At 41.1% G+C, this 18,606-nt stretch overlaps 1 protein-coding gene across 1 annotated transcript; it reads right to left on the minus strand.

Annotated features, from left to right (window-relative positions):
- Positions 1–12,352: 12,352 nt before the first annotated feature.
- On the minus strand, positions 12,353–15,713 carry LOC130738167 (uncharacterized). The gene is made up of 8 exons (XM_057590090.1): positions 15,567–15,713; positions 14,715–14,785; positions 14,390–14,470; positions 13,708–13,853; positions 13,437–13,591; positions 13,229–13,346; positions 12,947–13,135; positions 12,353–12,851 (listed from the first exon to the last, which is right to left on the minus strand). The coding sequence occupies exons 3-7, from the start codon at positions 14,418–14,420 to the stop codon at positions 13,001–13,003; spliced, it is 585 nt and encodes a 194-aa protein (XP_057446073.1). The 5' UTR covers positions 14,421–14,470; positions 14,715–14,785; positions 15,567–15,713; the 3' UTR covers positions 12,353–12,851; positions 12,947–13,000.
- Positions 15,714–18,606: the final 2,893 nt, after the last annotated feature.

The raw sequence follows: 18,606 nt of genomic DNA on the forward strand, positions 1-18,606 counted from the left end.
TCGGGCTGAAACTACTCAGTACTTGGTAGTGGATATATAATTTCCCTATGATTGTATACAGTGGCGGAACCAGAAATTTTAGTAAGCCTAGGTAAATTTTATGATTAAGTCCTTGTATTTTTTCGTACCTTTCAAATTTTGCCAAATCTCTCTTTTTTTTTTTTGGCACAAAAGCCTACCTGGTCCAAAGAAAAAAATATTATTGGAGCCCAGGCATAGGCCCTACCAAGCCAGGCGGTAGTTCCGCCTCTGATTGTATACTTGGACAATCATCCTTGAATCATTTTGGATTTAAACTTGCAGTAGGGAAACAGTTGCCAAGATTCCTCACTTCGAAGATTAAGAAAGTGACAGTACAAGGACGAGCAGTGTCCACCCGAATGTGTTGCAGTCTTGATTTAAAGAGAACTGTTTATGGAAAAGCAACAAAGTAAATTAAAATGAGTAAGAAAACTTGACGATTTCTCCTTGACAATAACATCATTCTTACGGAGCCCGATCCTAGGTCAGATTTGGAAGAATAAAGAGAAGTCCAGCGAGAAATGCACTCAAGCATGCATATTTGCTAGAATATTTGAGGAGTGAGATTCCATATGCAAATTTGAGGAGTGAGATTCCAGATCTCAAAAAGAGGCTAGAATATTTGCTAATTGAGAATCAGGACCTGTTTGCTTTCACTGTTTCGGAATTGTGATGGTTAGTGATACGGATTCCGCAAGCGTATGGATCGATCGAAATAATATAAAAGACTATTGAACCACATGAATTGTGTGTTAAACCAAATTGCAAGATGAAGTAGTTGTTTAGAACACAAGAAAAGTAAAAGAAATTATAAGTTTGTTTGGTAGAGAGCTTAGATTTAGAAACAAAGAAAAAATAATGTTCAAGACAAGCACTTGGGTTTATCTTCACCAAAACAAGATATGCTTTAAGTAGAATATATGGAATTCATAGAGTTCATTCTATGGTTGATGTTTCCTAGTTCTTTAATTGTTGATTCCTCAAGTCAAATAAAGCTTGCAAGTAAATCTCATTAATGTGATTCCTTAAGTACTTATGAATAATTCAATTGAAGATGAAGTTTTTTTTTCAAGCCATCAACTACCAGACCCCACCCTCATTCCTAAGGCGTAGGCAATTAATCAATCCCATCTTAGGTCTCTTATTCTAAACCAAACTTCCATTTGTGAAAAGAATAAGAAAAACAACTCGCATACATTCAAGCTAATATTGAAACAAGGAACATGAGCTCATAGAAGAAAACATTTATTCCATATAACTCAGAAACTAAAACATAAACAAGTTAGGGATTCACATCCCAAGTGCTAAGAGAAATTAACCAAGCATGGCTAAGAAAATCATTATTTTAACTTGAGAAGAATCCTTAGAAATGCTCCAAAACACCTTACACAAGATATTGTTCAGAAAAACTAAGATATTTAGGTATAGAAGTAGTTCTAAATTCCTCTCTAGAGATCTTATCAACTAAGATTACAAAATAGGGTATTTATAGCAGAAAATGATAAGACACGCACGTGCGTGCACGTCTAGAATGCACACGCATGCAAAATGACCATGGTACTGACTAGCCATGCACGCACATTCGTGCACGTGCTGAGAAATCCGACCTCTTTTCGTAAAATGGCCTGTGTGGATTCGTTAACTGTCGGATTGAGTTGAAATTTGATATGTTATTCACAACACATAGATCTGCAATCTCACCATTCGGATGGTCAAGAAAATGTATGTTCTATGTGGACTGGGCGAGACCCTAGGGTCCCTCGCCCAGGAGACCTGACCGTGGGCGTAGGACACGCCATGACCTTGGGCCTCCCTTCCCGAAGCCAAACTGGCCCATTTAGATAGACTAAAGGCGCCAAAGCCCAACTCCACCTCTATAAATAGGAGGGGAATACTAATTGTAAGAGACTCTTAGCTCATTTGAGAAATAATAGCATTGAAATTCAGTTATATTTTCTCTCTCTAAGCGGTTAGAGTTTCTCTCTCTAAGCATTCACATCACTTTCCTCACACTTTGGGTACTACCTTCCCTCTCTATGTTCTAGCACAGAACATTTGGCGCCGTCTGTGGGGATCGGTAGATTTCGATTCCCGGACTACGTGGATCGTGATTTGGTTGAGTGAAGCTTGTTTCTCTGTGCGATTTCTCTCCATTTTTTCTTGGTGGATCGTGATTCGGTTCCCGCGCGATTTGCAATTTAATTTCGGGAAGTTCAAGTTTCTGTGAAAATTTGTGCGATTAAGAGGCTTGTGGTTGAATTCTCGGTTCGTCAACAGAGCCTGATGGAGCCATCTCGCCGACGACGTGGCAAGGAACCGGAGCGAAGTTAAATTTCTTCCCCGCACACCGCGAAGTTGGATAGACATCGCCTTATAGAAGCACGTCGGGCTCTAAGTGGTGACTTACGGTTGCAAAATGAATGTCTGCAGGAGCAATTGAGGTACTATCACCTTCGGCAATGGAATCAAGAAGAAGAGGAAGCTGAGGCCGCTGTTGAGGTCAAGCCTTTCCCGGCAGCAGTACGAGAGGTGACTGTGCCAGACGGTATGACACACCTCGCGTTGGAGGCGTACAACGGGAAAACCGATCCGAAAGATCATTTGCGTCGTTTCAATGCAAAGATGGCGATGAGCGTGGTTTCCGACGCGGTAAAGTGTAGAGTGTTTCCATCCACATTCCGAGGAGCGGCTATGGATTGCTTTATGGCTTTGCCTCAAGGATCCCTAGCCAAGTTACGCAACTTCTCATCGAAATTCCTTGGCCATTTCTCCCCAAGAACGGTCGAGGATCTGTTTGATATGCGGCAGCGGGAGTGTGAAACCTTGGAACAATATATGAAACGATACAGTGCTGCATCCGCGAGGTTTGAGGAACAGGAGCCACGCATGTGCGTGTGCGCTGGCAATCTCAATGACGGAAGTCCGCGCCCGAGCGCAAGACTACATCCTAGAAGAAGAAATTGAAGCACACAAAAGGAAACAAGAGAGGGCGGCGAACATGGCGCTGGCGGGGAAACAGATACAGGATGAGGAAGCAAGTCGCGAGCAAAAGGTTAAAAAGCCGATAGATCTGTTAAGAAAAGCAAGGGAGGGCAACTCAGTCGGCGCTCTCGGCGAACAGCTGAGGCGAACCAGCAAACGAGGCCAAAGGGGTGCTCAGGTAAGGAATTGACAAAATTACTCTTGAAAGCAGGAATTGAGGACATGAACATGGAAGGCGAGTGCAGAATGGACCCAGGGTGTGAGGCGAAGAATCAGCCCAAATGGTGTGAGTACCACAACTTGGAAGGCCATGACACCGCCGACTGTTTTACGCTTAAGGGTCAAATCAGGCAGCTAATCAAGCCAAGACAGCCATGGGCGGCGAAGAGGAAAGAGGCTCAGGAAGCCGAGAGCGGCGAGGGCGAAGGAATGGTGGAAACAGCTAACGTGATCATTGCTAGGGGTTGCGAGGGTGGCGATGGCGTATCAACAGTAGGGCGAAGACAGGCAGGGGTAACAGCACCGATGCAAGGTTGTCCAGCTCGGTTTGGGGGCAAACATCCAGACATAGTAGTATCGTCTGCAGATTTTGAAGGAATCAAGACCCATACAGATGACCCCTTGGCGGTAATGGTGAGAATCAGAGGTTTCAATGTGCAGAGGGTGCTATTGGACCAAGGTAGCTCGACCGATATAATCTACGGGAACACATTCGAGCAGTTGGGACTGAGGGACGAGGATTTAAGGCCATACACAGGAAATTTGGTAGGATTCTCGGGGAAGCAAGTTCAGGTATGCGACTATGTGGAATTGGACACAGTTTTTGGAGTGGGCGAGGACGCCGAGCTCTTGAAGATAAGATATTTGGTCCTCCAAGTCGTGGCAGTTTATAACGTCATCATAGGGCGAAACACTTTAAATCTCCTCCATGCAGTTATATCCACGGCCCACCTTGCGGTAAAGTACCCGCTGCCCTGCGGAAGGATAGAGAGGATAACAATAGACCAAGAAGGGGCGAGGAAATGCCGCGACCATTGCCTTAACTTGTATGGTAGAAGGGGGGCTGGAAGCGGACACAGGTGTCATGAGATTCGGGTGGCGGAAGGCGAGCAAGGGCATCCAGCGGCACAAAGCCAGAGCATCTCAGGCGAACAAAGAAAGTAGGACGGCGAGAAGGTGAACGAGGCAAAGAAAGAGAAAGAACGGGGCGAGGAACCCCGAAGGGTGGGGTAGAGTGTATCCTCTACTCAAGTAGACAGTGAGTGGTACGGCGAGAGCTAGGACATGAACGCTACCAGTAGAGGTATATTGGCGATCAAGCCCAGGCTCACCATTGAACAAGAACGACGCCTAAGTAAGCTGGTAAGGGACAACGCCGACCTCTTTAGTGGGGAGCAAGGAGGAACCACTTCCAGGGGGCTACCCATATTAGACCAGCTCTCTGAGAAGGCTGGAGAAAAGGATAAACAGTGGCAGAGTCGTCGGGATAAGAGGAAATGCGAACAGCTAGTGGATGGGAGTAAGAGGCCAATGAAGTCAGCCCGGCACACCGAGTGGGAGGATGAGCAACGATGGATTCCTTCTTACGACAAGAAAGTCAAGCAGGGCGACAAGGATGGAATGCTGGGTGTAATACTCTAACCAAGGAAGCAAACAGGAAGCTAGGACTAAAAATAAAGATGCACTCTTTTTGAAAGTTGGATTTGGTGCAAGGGCAAGGAGCGTGCCTCACGTAGGCTGAAGAGTTGAAAATGAAAATGAAGAAGTATACTTTTGTACGACATTTCAAGAAATTATTGGCCAAAGTACCTAAATGGTAAAAACAAAGACACGTTCTTGTTCTCCATCTTGGGAGTTTGTTGACTATCACGTCTGATTGAAAATACAAAAATTGTATCCAGCAATTTCAATCACACTGAATTGCGGCGAGAGCTCGGTGGGAAAAATTCCCTGAAGGTGGCAATCCCAACACGACCTTGATGTCTGGGGATTGCTCCGGAGAAGCCGATGCAACTCACCGTCACTCGTCGACGATGTGTGCGGATAAGCTTCTTATCCCGATAATCTCCCCGAAATATGGGCGAGCATTTTTCAACTAGGCTTAAAAGTCTCGGGTAAACCCATATGGCCATTTGGCCCTGAGCAACTGTAAGACCCCGCCTAATAAGGCTGGTGGGGTCGTACCTGATCTTACGGGAAATACGTGTGTGTGCAAAACAAAAGCCTCGGTTCAAAAACTGAGCAAAAAGTCCTAGTTGAACCCAGCACACCACCAATGTCGTCATACGTAATTCAGAAACAAGGAAATCGTGAGGGCCTGAGAGAGGAAAATTGGAAAGCGCTAAAGCATGCATAAAATATAAGGGAATTAGAATTGAACTAACTAACTCAAAGTAAAATGCAAATCAAACAAAGAAGTACTGACATTACAATAATCCAAAACAAGAAAATTTCATATCTATTTGTCTTTTCCCTCTTGTTCCACAACATCTCCTAGGTCAACATAGGCGACCTCTGGCGGATCATCAAGGCCCTCCAGCCCGGCGGGGGTAATCTTCTTGAAAACTCCCATAGGGTTGAGGTTGATGGTAGGATGGAGGTGTTTGACTTGAGCTTTGGCGATCAGGAAACCACGAATACGTTCATTGGCAACTGCGTGAGCAGCTTCACTCCTTATCCTCTCCTTCAAGGCGAAGGCTTAAGCATCCTTCTCCAACAAGAGCTTGCACTTGGACTCCAGATCCAACTGGGCATCTGCGAGCGTCTTGCTCCTATCTGCCAATCTCCTACGCAAATCAGCAACTTCTTCGCCCTTGGCAGAAAGGTCCTTCTCCTGAGAAGCGACAATGGCTTCCTTGGTGCTGAGGTCTTTGCGGAGCCCTTCAACCTGGTCCTCAAGTTGTTTTTCTTTTTCGTCCGCTGCAGCTTGGGCAAACTTTGCCTCTGTGAGGGCTTTCTGCATTTTCTTGGTTTATTCTACCTCACAAGCCAGCTGGTTGGACAGCTTGGAGCAGGTCTTGTCGGCCTGAAGGTTTGCAGCGCGCAATTTCTCCACCTCCTGGCGAAGCCCCGCGATCCCGGTGAGGTGTCGTGCTTGCCAGGCCACCTGAGCGAACAAACAGTCTGCGCGGAGAAGGTTTGACACAGCCTCTTGAGCAACATCTTGTGGGTTCTGACTGGGAACCTCCCTCAGTTTCTCAAGATAGGGGTGAGAAAGCAAAAAGGAAAAGGGGTCAGAAGTGGAATCGCGGGAAGGATCCTTTGGACAACTTGAAGAAGGCCCCCCTTCTCCGTCACCAACCTTTGAAGAATTAGGGTTAGACGAATCATGAGTCGCATGGGCGGGGGAAGAAGGACGAACGAAAGATGGCGAAGGCTAGGTCTTCGTCTGAGTTAGTGGGCAAGGTAAATCCTCGGCCGAGGAAGTGTTTGCTTCGCCGCCTTGATCAGGAAGGGAGGAGTCATGTGCACCAACTGAAGCAGAGAAGGCGGGAATAACTTTCCCTTCGCTCGCAGTATCCAGATGAGAAGCTTGAGAGTCTGGCTCGCTTAATTTCTTCTTTTTTGAGGAACCATCATCTACCGGCGAGTCTTGCCTTTTCTCTCTGGCGCGAACAAGAGTAGAAGCCTTGACGTTCCCAGAGAGGAAGGCCTCCAACAGTTCAGCGGTAGAGAGTTTCATTTTTCCTGACAAAAAGACAAAGGACAACCATTAGAAATAAAAAGCTTAAAAGAAAAGAGAGAAGGGGGCGATGGAGGGAAAAAGAAGGAAACCTATTCGAAGGAACAACTTAGATCCTGGGGGGGCGCCAAGCAGTTCGACGCAACTAAAAAGGGGAAGTTGGGATAAGACCCCAAGAGCGAAACTTTCTCTTGAAGAAGAAGACAACAACTCGGAAGTACCGGCGAGCCAAATAAGATTCAGAACCAACCTGATGAGGAATAAACCGCTCTCGGCCTGGCCGGGGCACCAGAGTGACCCAGCCGTGGGTCCCCCGAGGTTGAGAATCTACTCCAAAGAAGAAGGAGAAAAGGGCGAGGGAAGGCGCCACATCAACACTATGTCAAAGAATTTCAAAACACCGCAAATAGGTCCTGGAAAGGCCAAACACGTGTCAAAGTGTCACGATTCGGAGCACGTGCATAGCTATAGTGAGGCGAGCGAGTCAGATGCCGTCGCCACAAGCCTGCCTGTGGACTCGGACCGCCCGGAGAAGGGGAGCGCAACAAAAAGTTTGGGATATGAATTTTAAAAGCTTTGTTCGCCGAGCCATGTTGGCCATTGTTCTTCATTTTTAAGCTTTAGGTCTTAGCGTTGATTAGTTTTTTAAGGCGCTCGCCTTTGTTCTTCTGTTTGAAGACACACTTAGCTCTCATGCTTCGAGCTCGGTGTCTTGTGGACTTGTGGACTGGGCGAGACCCCAAGATCCCTCGCCCAGGAGACCTGACCTTGGGCGTAGGACACGCCATGACCTTGGGCGTCCCTTCCCGAAGCCCAACTGGCCCATTTAGACGGACTAAAGGCGCCAAAGCCCAACTCCACCTCTATAAATAGGAGGGGATATCAATTGGAAGCGACTCTTAGCTCATTTGAGAAATAATAGCATTGAAATTCAGTTCTATTTTCTCTCTCTAAGCGGTTAGAGTTTCTCTCTCTAAGCATTCACATCACTTTCCTCACACTTTGGGTACTACCTTCCCTCTCTATGTTCTAGCACGGAACACTATGAGAAATATTCCACGCACTAAGCAGCTCTTCAACTTCTATCATATCAAATTATTGTCTTTAATGCACTTACTTCCATCAGCTCAAGTTCTCTAGTCTTGAATGCACTTAAGGGCCTTCATGAGCCTTCATTCCAACTTCTGAAACAACTCTCATTAGCCTTTACTCTTCAACCTTTGTGTTTCTTGGTTCCAAAAGATTCCCAGAAACCCTTCATCATGAGCAATAAATGTTGGGCTGCACACTAAATGAAAAAGCAAGTTTTCCTTTGTACTAACTTATAAACATCAAATTAAGCAACATCAAGCCAAAGATTTCAGATTATACTAAGCACATGTTTCATTTCCACAATTCCATTCTTACACTCAATTCCTCTAACATGCTAGACCAATGACTAAAAGCTAAAACGACATGATTTAAGGCTAAAATTGCAATAAAGACACTAAGAATGACTAAAATACAAATAATGATGCTAAAAACATAAAATGTCACAACTCAGCCTAAGAATTGACGTTATAATTGTTTGGACGTTATAATTGACCGTAAGAATACCGACATATTTTTCATTGGTTTACCTACGACATAGGTCGGTAACCTATATATAGGTTTGCAAGCCTCTTAGCTCTCACATGTCTCCAAGTAAGTGCTTCCTTCCTTTTTTATTTAATTTAGTTTCTAAATTTATATTTTTTTTGTCTTGCATTGTAGGTTAGATTTGTAGTGTAAGATCGAGATTCTTCCCTTTAGTCGTCAGCTAAGTTTTTGCATATACATAGCAGAATTGTAATTTGAATAGGGATTCGCAGATTGTTGCTCGAAATCATTCTCTGAAATGTTCAAAGTCCAAGCAAAAGTGACTAATACAAGTTGAGAATGCTTGAGTATGTGCCATTCGAAACCACTTTTAAATTTATGCAAAATTAGTTCTTGTTTGTCTTTTTCCTTCGTTTGATTTTCAATCACTTTTTGTACCAACATTCTTAACTATGATTTCCTTGGTTTACACTTAAATTTGGGCACGTTAGTTTCGGTTAAAGAACTCAAAGAAGATCTAAGTTCAGCCACATCATCAAGATTTGAATTTCTTACCGTTTACTAAAAATCAGGGTAAACAGGGTTATAGATTGAGTTCGATGAATTGTTTCAAAGTGGTGAACGGATGAGGATGGTGAAGGATTGTTGTTGTATTTGTGGGGGTTGGGTTGAGTGTGGTTCTGCAAGTTAAAGGAACACTACGCCAAAAAAAGGCCTTTTACAACGGTTAAATTTGGCCTTTTACAGCGATTCGGACCCGCAGTAGAGCTCGCTGCTGTAAAAAACTATACAGCGGTCCGAACCGCCGTAAAAGATAGACTATTTAGAGCGGTCCTTTAAGTATAACTGCTGTAAAAAAAATTCGAATTTTTTTTTGGGGCCCTTCTTTTTGGAGGCCCTGGGCTGTGGGTCTGCTTGCACAGGCCTAGGGCCAGCCCTAATCCCACCCAACCCCTATGTCCCCTAGTTGTTACCACTTGAGTTAATAATTATTTTTTTTGGGTTTTAAGAGGAAGACTAAACGAAGAGCAAAGACTACCTACGACGTAAAAATACAACTATGCAAAAATAAAAGAAGAGGTGATTTTCATATCTGGCGTTGAGACTCAAGACTAGAAGTTTGACGTGCCATACAATCTACTACGTTATTATTCTCACAAATGATATACACCAAGGAGACAATCCGCGATCGAGCAAGCAAATGACGAATCTGTAGAATTGTGTCACGGTCTCATAAGGCTGAAACGTCTACATACCCAAATTAATAGTTTAATCCTACATTCACATAGCCTTAATAATATCGAATGTTATTTTAATTGGCACAACAATCTTATCTAGACTTTAAAAAAAAACGCAATCTTATATAGTAACTAATTGAAATCCTAATGGGAAAACTTGCAAATCGAAGTAACCAACTTGCATAAAAAGTTTAAAAACTACTCCACTGACACATGCGCGCGTCTCAGATCAATTATCTATTTGTCCTTTATATGAAACCTTACTCTACTCCAATAGACACTCATCTCGATATCAACATTTAGAATCACGAAATGATCATATTTGAAACAATTTTTTTGCACAGATCCTATAGTGTTCACGTGATTAGCTCTCAATTACTGTTCACATGATTAGGTCCTATGCTTTTTCAATATGCAAAAGACTACTCGGTATTTGCCTATTTGGCGTATACAGATCAAGTGGCTATTAAATGTAATGTAAGTTCTTTTTATCTTACCGCGTGCTAGTTTTTCAACTCTACCTTGAAAAATGAACTCTTCACAGTTCACACTTTTCTCCTTTTATTTTGTGAAGAGATATAATAAGAGATGCGATAAGTGATATGATCGAAAAATAAGTGAGAGATATTAAAAATAGGGTTAATCGTCTATTTGACCCCTGTCTTTATCTCGCCGTCTGAAATTAGTCAATTCCCGAAAAATTTACGAATCTGGGTCCTCTCGTTTGCAATAAGTCTGGAGTAGGTCCTCGTCGGAGCCCGGAGCTCCGGCGAGTGATGAATAGGCATGTTGACTGGATAAATGAGGCTGACGTGTCAAGGAAAAGAAAAATAAAAAATAAAATAAAAATACAAATCAGTTTTAATTAAATTAACAAAACTAATCCTAACTTTCAAATAAAAAAAAACTGATTCTAATTTAATTAATAAAACAATTAACAAACTAACCCAGTTTCAAAAAAAAAAACAAACTTATCCTAAACCCTAAAATAAGGGAAACAAATTTTCCCAATCTTCTCCATCCTAACAAGCCGCCCACCACTTCTTCAGCCCACCACCGCCGCTACTTCTCCTTTCTTCTCCACCCCACCACTTCTTCACCCCACCATCGCCACTTGTTCACCTTTCCCCCTTGATGCTGGTGTGGTTGGTGGTATGAAAGTGAAGAAAATGGTGAAACTTGAAAAAGATGAGAAGAAAAACACCCAGAAACACAAAAGAAAAGAACGTGAAAAACCCATATTTGTTTCCTACAATAAGCAACAAACCCAAATCGACCAGAAAGGAATATGGAAACATGTCCACCACTTCAAATCGAGCTTCGATTTCAGGTGACCTCCGTGACTTTGGGTTGAACGCCAGCGACCAGAAAACGAAGATCAAGGTCACCGCGGAGAAGACGTTGGATCAGAGGACGAGCTTCGCCGGCGAGGCGTGCCACCGGGCGCATCTGGGTTTGTTAGGTTTCGATGAAGGTTCACGCTTCTGGGTTCGTTCTTTCACCTTCAACCCAATCGTGTGTCAGAGTTTGGGATTAGGGTTTCTCTCTCTAAAATTACTGCAAAACGGTGGAGTTCTTCTCCCTGTTTGGTTCTGATTCTCCCTAAAGTTGTATCCCTTTCTCTTTACTGCTCTGATTCACGTGTTTCTTCCTCTCCTGCAATTGAGCAGCTTCGTCGTGAGTGTGGTTGGACTTGAATTGAGAAACAGGTTTGGTTTTGGTTGCTGGGTATGGGTGGTGTTGCTGGGTTTGGTCTTGCTTGCTGGGAGAAAGAGCTAGAACAGGAAGAAGAAGTTGGAGTCAAAGGAGGTGATGAGGAAGAAGAAGCCGGAACAGTTCTGATTTGGGGATCTGGGGGTTGATTTTGGGGTTTATTTTGATTTGGGGCATTAATTTGTTGGGTTAATTTGTTTTAATTTGAGCATTGAAAAAGGGGATGAAGATGATGGGATGGAGAAAATGAAGATCTTTGTGAGATGATGAAGATGATTATGAAGGAGATGAACATGTTTTGATTTTCTAGGTTTAACTTAACTATGATTGTTTTTTGGGAGAATTAATTTTTTTATTGTTTTTAATTTTGTTAAGTAAATTAAATTTTATGATGTGTAATTTATTTTTTATTTTTTAAATCCACGTAAGCATTTTAAACCAGTCAGCAAGCCAAATCACCCCTCGTCGGAGCTCTGGCGAGGACCTGCTCCACACAAATGGCAAATGAGAGGACCCAGATTTGCAAATTTTCCGGGGAGGGACTAATTCCAGACGACGAGACAAAGACAGGGGCCAAGTAGACGATTAACCCTTAAAAATAAGTAAAAATGAAATAGAACAAAAAGTAAAGTGCGAGCATATGTTGTAATTCTTCTTTAACTAGGATTATCCCCGTGCGTTGCACGGAAGTTTAATTTCTTAATTTATTACATTTAATTAAATTGTTTTTTAAAAATGATGCACATTATACAATAAACATCATTATGTCACATTGTCAATACCAAAAAAAAAACTTGAACCACATTATACATTTCAATACTCAAACATGTTAGACGTAATTTTATAATTTAATTAAATTTAAGGCATAGATTTAGATATATAGTAGTAGTAAAATTATGTTTAAAGTATTTTTCGTTGTATTTTACGGAGTTTTTTAATTGTAATTAACTTTATACTATAACAAAATAAAATTTATTGATCAATTGACAAAGCGGCAAGGAGCAATTGATGTGGCTGTTTGACACGGTTTGTGTAAATGCATTCAACAATCTACTAACCAGGAATATACAGTGACTGCATTAGTGACATACACAAAAGTAATTAATTAAAAAAAAATCAAATTGGAGCAAGCTTTGTACTAAAACTGATCTTAATCAAGATTAATGAAAAGTGAATACAAAAGTGAAGAGTGAACTATGAGTTTAGATCAACTCATCTTACAAACCAAACCAAATCTATCAAGACCAAGGATGTCACAAACCCCATATATATATTTATATAAAAATTCTACGCATTAGTAAATAATAAAGACACACGTAGGTTACAAAAAACTAACTTCTGGGAAAAGGGGTTCAATTACTAACATATACTAACTTATACTAAAAAAAATTAGTAAGCTGCAACTTCTACTCCTTCTCCAGCTTGACAGAACGCAGCTTCATTCTCTTAGCAGGCATTGTAGTACTAACATCACTACCAACACTTTGGACTGAAGAGCATGCAACAGATCCCTCTCCGGGGGAAATTTCATCAAGTGAAACAACATTGGGTCCTATTTCGGACAGCTTTGCAGAATAGTCACCAATTGTATCATCAGTTCCACCACTGGATTTTGGAAATTTACCCTTAGTGATCATCTAAGCCAATAGAACAAATACAACAAAACAGTGAGTAATATTAATCAACATAGTAATAATCAGCACATAATCATGCAAGATAGTGAAATGAATACCTTGCTTAGGGTTTGAACCTTTGACTTGTTCTTGAAACTCTCAATCACAGCGAATTAGGAACATATTTTCTTAACCTTGTACGAATCATCAAACTTGGTCCCATGGCCAATTGACTTCTCAGCTTTGAATAAGAGTTCTCTACCAATGATAGTCTCAATCTCAGCCGGGTATTCATATGGAGACTTCGCCTAAAAACAATATAGTCAGAACTTATTAGCACAAGTTATAGCAAGTAATGTCCAGCTCTTCCAATAAAAAATTCTTCATATATCACATTAAACCTTTGAGATCATGACCAACTCTTTGCACGATTTGTTAAGAAGTAGTTGGCAATCAGTGTCAAATATGACAAATGTACCACAATCAAAGGCATCCTCAACTTCTACCTTTAGTTTGAGCCTGATATTAGAGTAAATAGAAAACAATTAGTTCAACAACTGCGTTTGATGATTTTAAAACAAAATCATAAAAACCAGAACACTGCGTCACCTAGGAGTTACGGACAGTACAGGTTTGCGGCATCTAGAACAGTAAAATGTTCCATCCTCAATTGTTACTGCCTTGTGGCAACTGCATGCAGAGTACCACCACTTCTCCTCTTCAGCAAGGCTAGTAAGTCGTGCTACAACCGTAAACACACCATCCTACATGAAAGAATGCACTCGTGATAAACTGTGAATAGTGATATGAATTGATAATAAACTTTCAATTTAAATGGAAAGAATCAATTACAAACTAAGAGTGATTAAGTTAAAACAACCTCCTCAGTCTCATTGAGCTCTTTCAGATCCTTCCTAGGATAAAGAGTTAAAAACTCCTCCTCTTGAGTTAGTATGTGAACATCATCATCATCTTCTGATTCAGCCAATGGCATGTTCGCCTCGATGCCATGAAGAGCCAACCTTGCTGTATCATAATCATTCAAATCATACAAATTATTAAGCAATATGGTATAACAAACAATGCTGTGGAGGAAATTGTACTATCTTTATACACATACAACTCACCCATCACGAATTGTAACTGCTTCAGCTATGGGGGGGGGGGGGGTTCCATAGAAGGATAGTAGCATTCATGACATTATGAATACAGTAAAGTTAAAAGGGAAATTCATGATGATTGAACATAATCTCATCTCTAAGATCGACCAAGTAGCCCTTTTCAACCTATATTTTCATGAAAGCCAATGATTTATTCAAAGGGTGGCAGATGGTTCTTCAAGCAATTTAGTAAATTAACTCAGAAAAGAAAATTCTTCACTACAAAAAAACTTGCATGTATATTCATGATGCTCACAGCCGCATGTTATACATAATCAACAAATATAAAAATCGTTTCAATGGGTGAGTGGTGATGATTTAGCAGGTGATCATGTGATGCAGTTAGGCAACCTATATCACCACCTCATAAAATGATATCTATAGTTCATTAAATATACCCACCTCCCTTTTGATTTGGATCCTCTCCATCCATACTATTTTGTAGAAGTGTGTGTGTGTGCTCCCACTCTCTTGAATCACCTGCTAAAATTAGCAATTGACACATTAAATGTTTGTAGTTCTAATCACACTTGATTAAGTGGTAGCAGAAAAAAAAATGGACAAAGGTAATATAAATACTCATGCAGCATTATATTAATAGACCAATTATGGAACAAAAACAATATTAATAGAGCAATTGATATATGATGAGATATAAGTTATACATACTACATGTGTTTGAAATTGTAAATAAAGTAACTATTATTCATTCAAAGGCATGACTAACCATTTACAGAAATAAAAATCTGCACCTCTTTTTGATGAGCTGGCTTTGCATACACACCATGTCTTTCCTTCCTGCCATCATTCAAGCCCAAATCAATAAACAATAGCATCGAAAACTTGGCATAACATTGCAATTCAAGATACTAATAAAATCATCCCCTGTGATACACTCCCAAACTAAAAAGAAATTGTGAAGAAGAAATTATGAGACAAAACCCCTTACTTCTAAAGTTTGTCAAGGATAAATTCTAAAGTCCTTTTTTTTTTGAAAGCCAAAGAATTGCATTATAAGGGAGTACCAGGGGTACTCCAACCCATAATACAAGGGAGAAGCAATAGAAGAGGATTACAGCAAAAAGAAAAAAGGATAGAAAGAATACATCAACAAAAAGAAAAACCAGAAAAGGGAGGAGTTATCGATCTGCAAGGTTACCAGAGGCCTATTATACCCAGAAAACAATAGCCTCAAGATGGTACCATACCTCCCTACCAACCCATCAAATATAACCAAGAAGCCCAACCCCACCACACAATTTCATTAAATTTCAATTCCTAATAGCTGCACCCAAGGACAAACAGTATACCTGTGCGTATATGGAATCCCAAAATCAATTATCATACCAAATTAAAATTATACCTGTGCGATGGCCACTCATATCTCCAATAGAGATTTACACAAAATAAAATCAACAGAAATATAGCAAAGAGAAAGAGAGGGCACTGGCTTGAGACCACAAAGTGAAAATGAATGTACAAAATGGTTCAATTTATAGCAACGAACTACTCATGCTCCAAATCAAATCAGACAAGCTTTCAAGGAATTAGATGGGGAGGTAGGGTTTAGACGCACAACCTGTAAAGCAAAAGCCACAGCTGTTGATGGAGATTGAAAGTACCATCATATAGGAAAACAGAGATAGGGAGATAGATGATAGCTAGCGAGGAAGTACAGGATGAAGCAATACAACTGTGAATGGAAGTGGGAGCAGTAGGAGTTCGAGTCTAGGCAAGAAAGCTGGTAGGTTCGTATGTGGTAGCCCTAGATGAACAGAATCTGACAATATCCTCACCAGAAGCCACAATGACAGAATCTCTCAACAATTCTTTGGAAATCCCTGATAACAGAAAGGGTCTCCTTCGCTAGATCAAGGCTTCAGCGTTGCAATCTTTATCATCAACCATCGACCCAATTTTGAACAAAACCCACAAAGAAAGAATCAATTTTTGTTCAGAGAATGGAGACGAAGCAGTGAATAATATCAGTGGAAACACTCTGTTTCTTTCATCTTGAATCTCTCACTCTTTTTCTCTGTTGCGTAATGCTCACTTTTTTCCTGACGATGAACAGTACCCTAGGTGAGCAGACTGCTAGTATCCATACAGCCCAGACAACCCAATAGGCCCAACAAACATTCACTTGATACCAAAAAAAAAAGATGGCCATGAACAGTGAAACTGGATTTTACTTCTTAAGTTAGTAGATTTAACAAGAAAATAGTTGATTCATTTTTATTATAATAAGTCTTTTTACATATGTATCCAAATGATTTCTCACATAAGTAATTTATTTTGGGTCCCTAACTTATAGACCATAATCTAAAATAGTGCCTATAAATTTTTTCATAGTTCTTTAATCCCTGCAAAATTTTGTTTGATTAAAAATAGTCATCATAACGTCATAAATCATGTTTGAAATTTTTCTCACCCAATCATCACCTTGCGTGGCAATTCGAGTCACATATAGGTGTCCGTCAACATGTAGCTTTCACATCAGTTTTAGTCCTTTCAAAATTATCTTTTATCAAATTTAGTCCATCAATTTTTTTTATCAAATTTAGTCCTTTTACTCTTTTCCACTTCTTCCTCTTCTTCTTCCTCCTCCACCCATTACCCTTTTTCCCACTATTTTTTTGGCGAACCACACCACACTCAAATCGTGATAGCTTTGAAGGAATTATCATTTTCTAATTACCAGGTTGCATAAATTTTCAAAGGAAAGAAAACAGAGCTAGAGAGAAAGAGGTTGGAAGGAAGATGGAGGAGGAGAGGAATGAGAGGTTTGGGGGACATGAGAGAAGGTTTGAATGTGGTGGTTCGCCACCAAAATGGTAGGAGAATGAGTGATGGGTGACAGAAAGAAGAAGAAGAAGTGGAATAGGGAAAAAAAAAACTAAATTTGATAAAAGTGAATTTGAAGGACTAAATTTGATAAAAGAGAATTTGAAATGACTAAATTTGACGAAAGTAGATTTTGAAAGGACTAAAAATGTGTGAAAATTACACGTCGTCACCTATATGTGACTAGGATTGCCATGTTGGCTCGTGCCTAGATAAAAAATATTTCAAAAATGTTTTATGACGTCATAAGAACTATTTTCAATCAAACATAATTTTCAGAGACTAAAAATATGACAATTTTTTATAGGGACCATTTTAGATTATGGTGTATAAGCCGAGGAAAAGAAACATATTTAGCCCTAAATTAAAATTTTAAAAAAATATTAACATTTGTTCTAATATGCTATAATGTGATTATATGTCACTTTTTTATACTTACGATGCATATCCACTAATCTCTTAATATTTTAGACTTCATGTTCTAGATGGTGAGGATGATGTCTCACTATTGCAGTGGTCTTCTCCATGGGAGGTTGAGGATTCTTGTGTAGGAGATCCTATTATTGTGTTTTCCCCTTCGAGGACCCGTCTTGTGGTCGGGCGAGGAAGAAGCTAGAGCCAAACCGTAGTTTGGAGGGGTCTCCTCATAAGCCTATTGGTCGGCCAAGGAAAGTCACTCGCGAAGAAGCTGCAAACGGCCCACATCTGGCAGGCCCTCCATCTCCTACTATCCCTTATTTCACACATGCTAAGAAGATTTGGTTTATGGAAAAAATAGCGGGCCTGGAGTTCTCTGGCAGTGATGAAGAGACTTGTTCCGTGCTAGAACATAGAATGGGAAGGCAGTACCCAAAGTGTGAGGAAAGTGATATGAATGCTTAGAGAGAGAAACTCTAACCGCTTAGGAGAGAACATGTAACTGAATTTCAATGCTATTATTTCCCAAATGAGCTAAAAAGTCCCTTACAATTGGTATTCCCCTCCTATTTATAGAGGTGGAGTTGGGCTTTGGCGCCCTTATCCTATCTAAATGGGCCAGTTGGGCCTCGGGAAGAGAGGCCAAGGTCCTGACGCGTCCCACGCCCAAGGTTGAGTCTCCTAGGCGAGGGACCCTGGGGTCTCGCCCAGTCCACAAGTCCACAAGACACCGAGCTCGAAGCATGAGAGCTAAGTGTGTCTTTAAGTAAAAACTAAGGTGACAACCCTAAGAAATCTAACTGAAACTTAGAACTTAAGATTCAGAAATGAGGAACAACGGCCAACATGGCCTAATAAACGAAGCTTTTACAATCAACACTTTGGACTTCCAGCTGCTTCCTCTTCTTCCGGGCGAGCCAAGTCCACAGGCAGGCTCGCGGCGATAGCATCTAGTCCGCCCGCTTCAGCATAGTTATGCACGTGCCCTGAATTGTGACGTTTTGTCACGTGTTGCGTCCTTTCCACGCGTCGAGCCTTGAGGCGATGTTTGGATCAGTAAATCCACAAAATCTCAACCGCCACCTTTGAAACGTCTTTTCGAATCATGTCAACACCTTGTCAATTTTAAATTTGAACCAACCAGCTTCAACCGTCACAGCTTTCCACTTAATGCGCTGCCCCTGCTCTCCGGAATCCACGTCACACCCTTTGTGTGATGGCCTCACCTTTACCATGATGATTTACCATGATGAGACCCGACTTTGCAACCTTTATCACACCCAACCCTTGAGTTCTTTTCCCTCACATCATTCATCATCTTCTATTAACTGCTCCCATATTCGCTCCCGACTCTCGCT

The sequence above is a fragment of the Lotus japonicus genome, chromosome 2 (assembly GCF_012489685.1).
Source record: "Lotus japonicus ecotype B-129 chromosome 2, LjGifu_v1.2".
Classification (NCBI taxonomy): domain Eukaryota; kingdom Viridiplantae; phylum Streptophyta; class Magnoliopsida; order Fabales; family Fabaceae; genus Lotus; species Lotus japonicus.

Bases quoted from the DNA above. Each gene is read 5' to 3' on its own strand.
- LOC130738167 (XM_057590090.1), bottom strand. From the start codon at position 14,420: ATGGATGGAGAGGATCCAAATCAAAAGGGAG. The intron at 13,592-13,707 runs GTTGTTTTAACT...TCTTTCATGTAG, and splicing joins AGCTCAATGAGACTGAGGAG to GATGGTGTGTTTACGGTTGT. The intron at 13,347-13,436 runs GTGACGCAGTGT...CTCTAATATCAG, and splicing joins GTACTGTCCGTAACTCCTAG to GCTCAAACTAAAGGTAGAAG.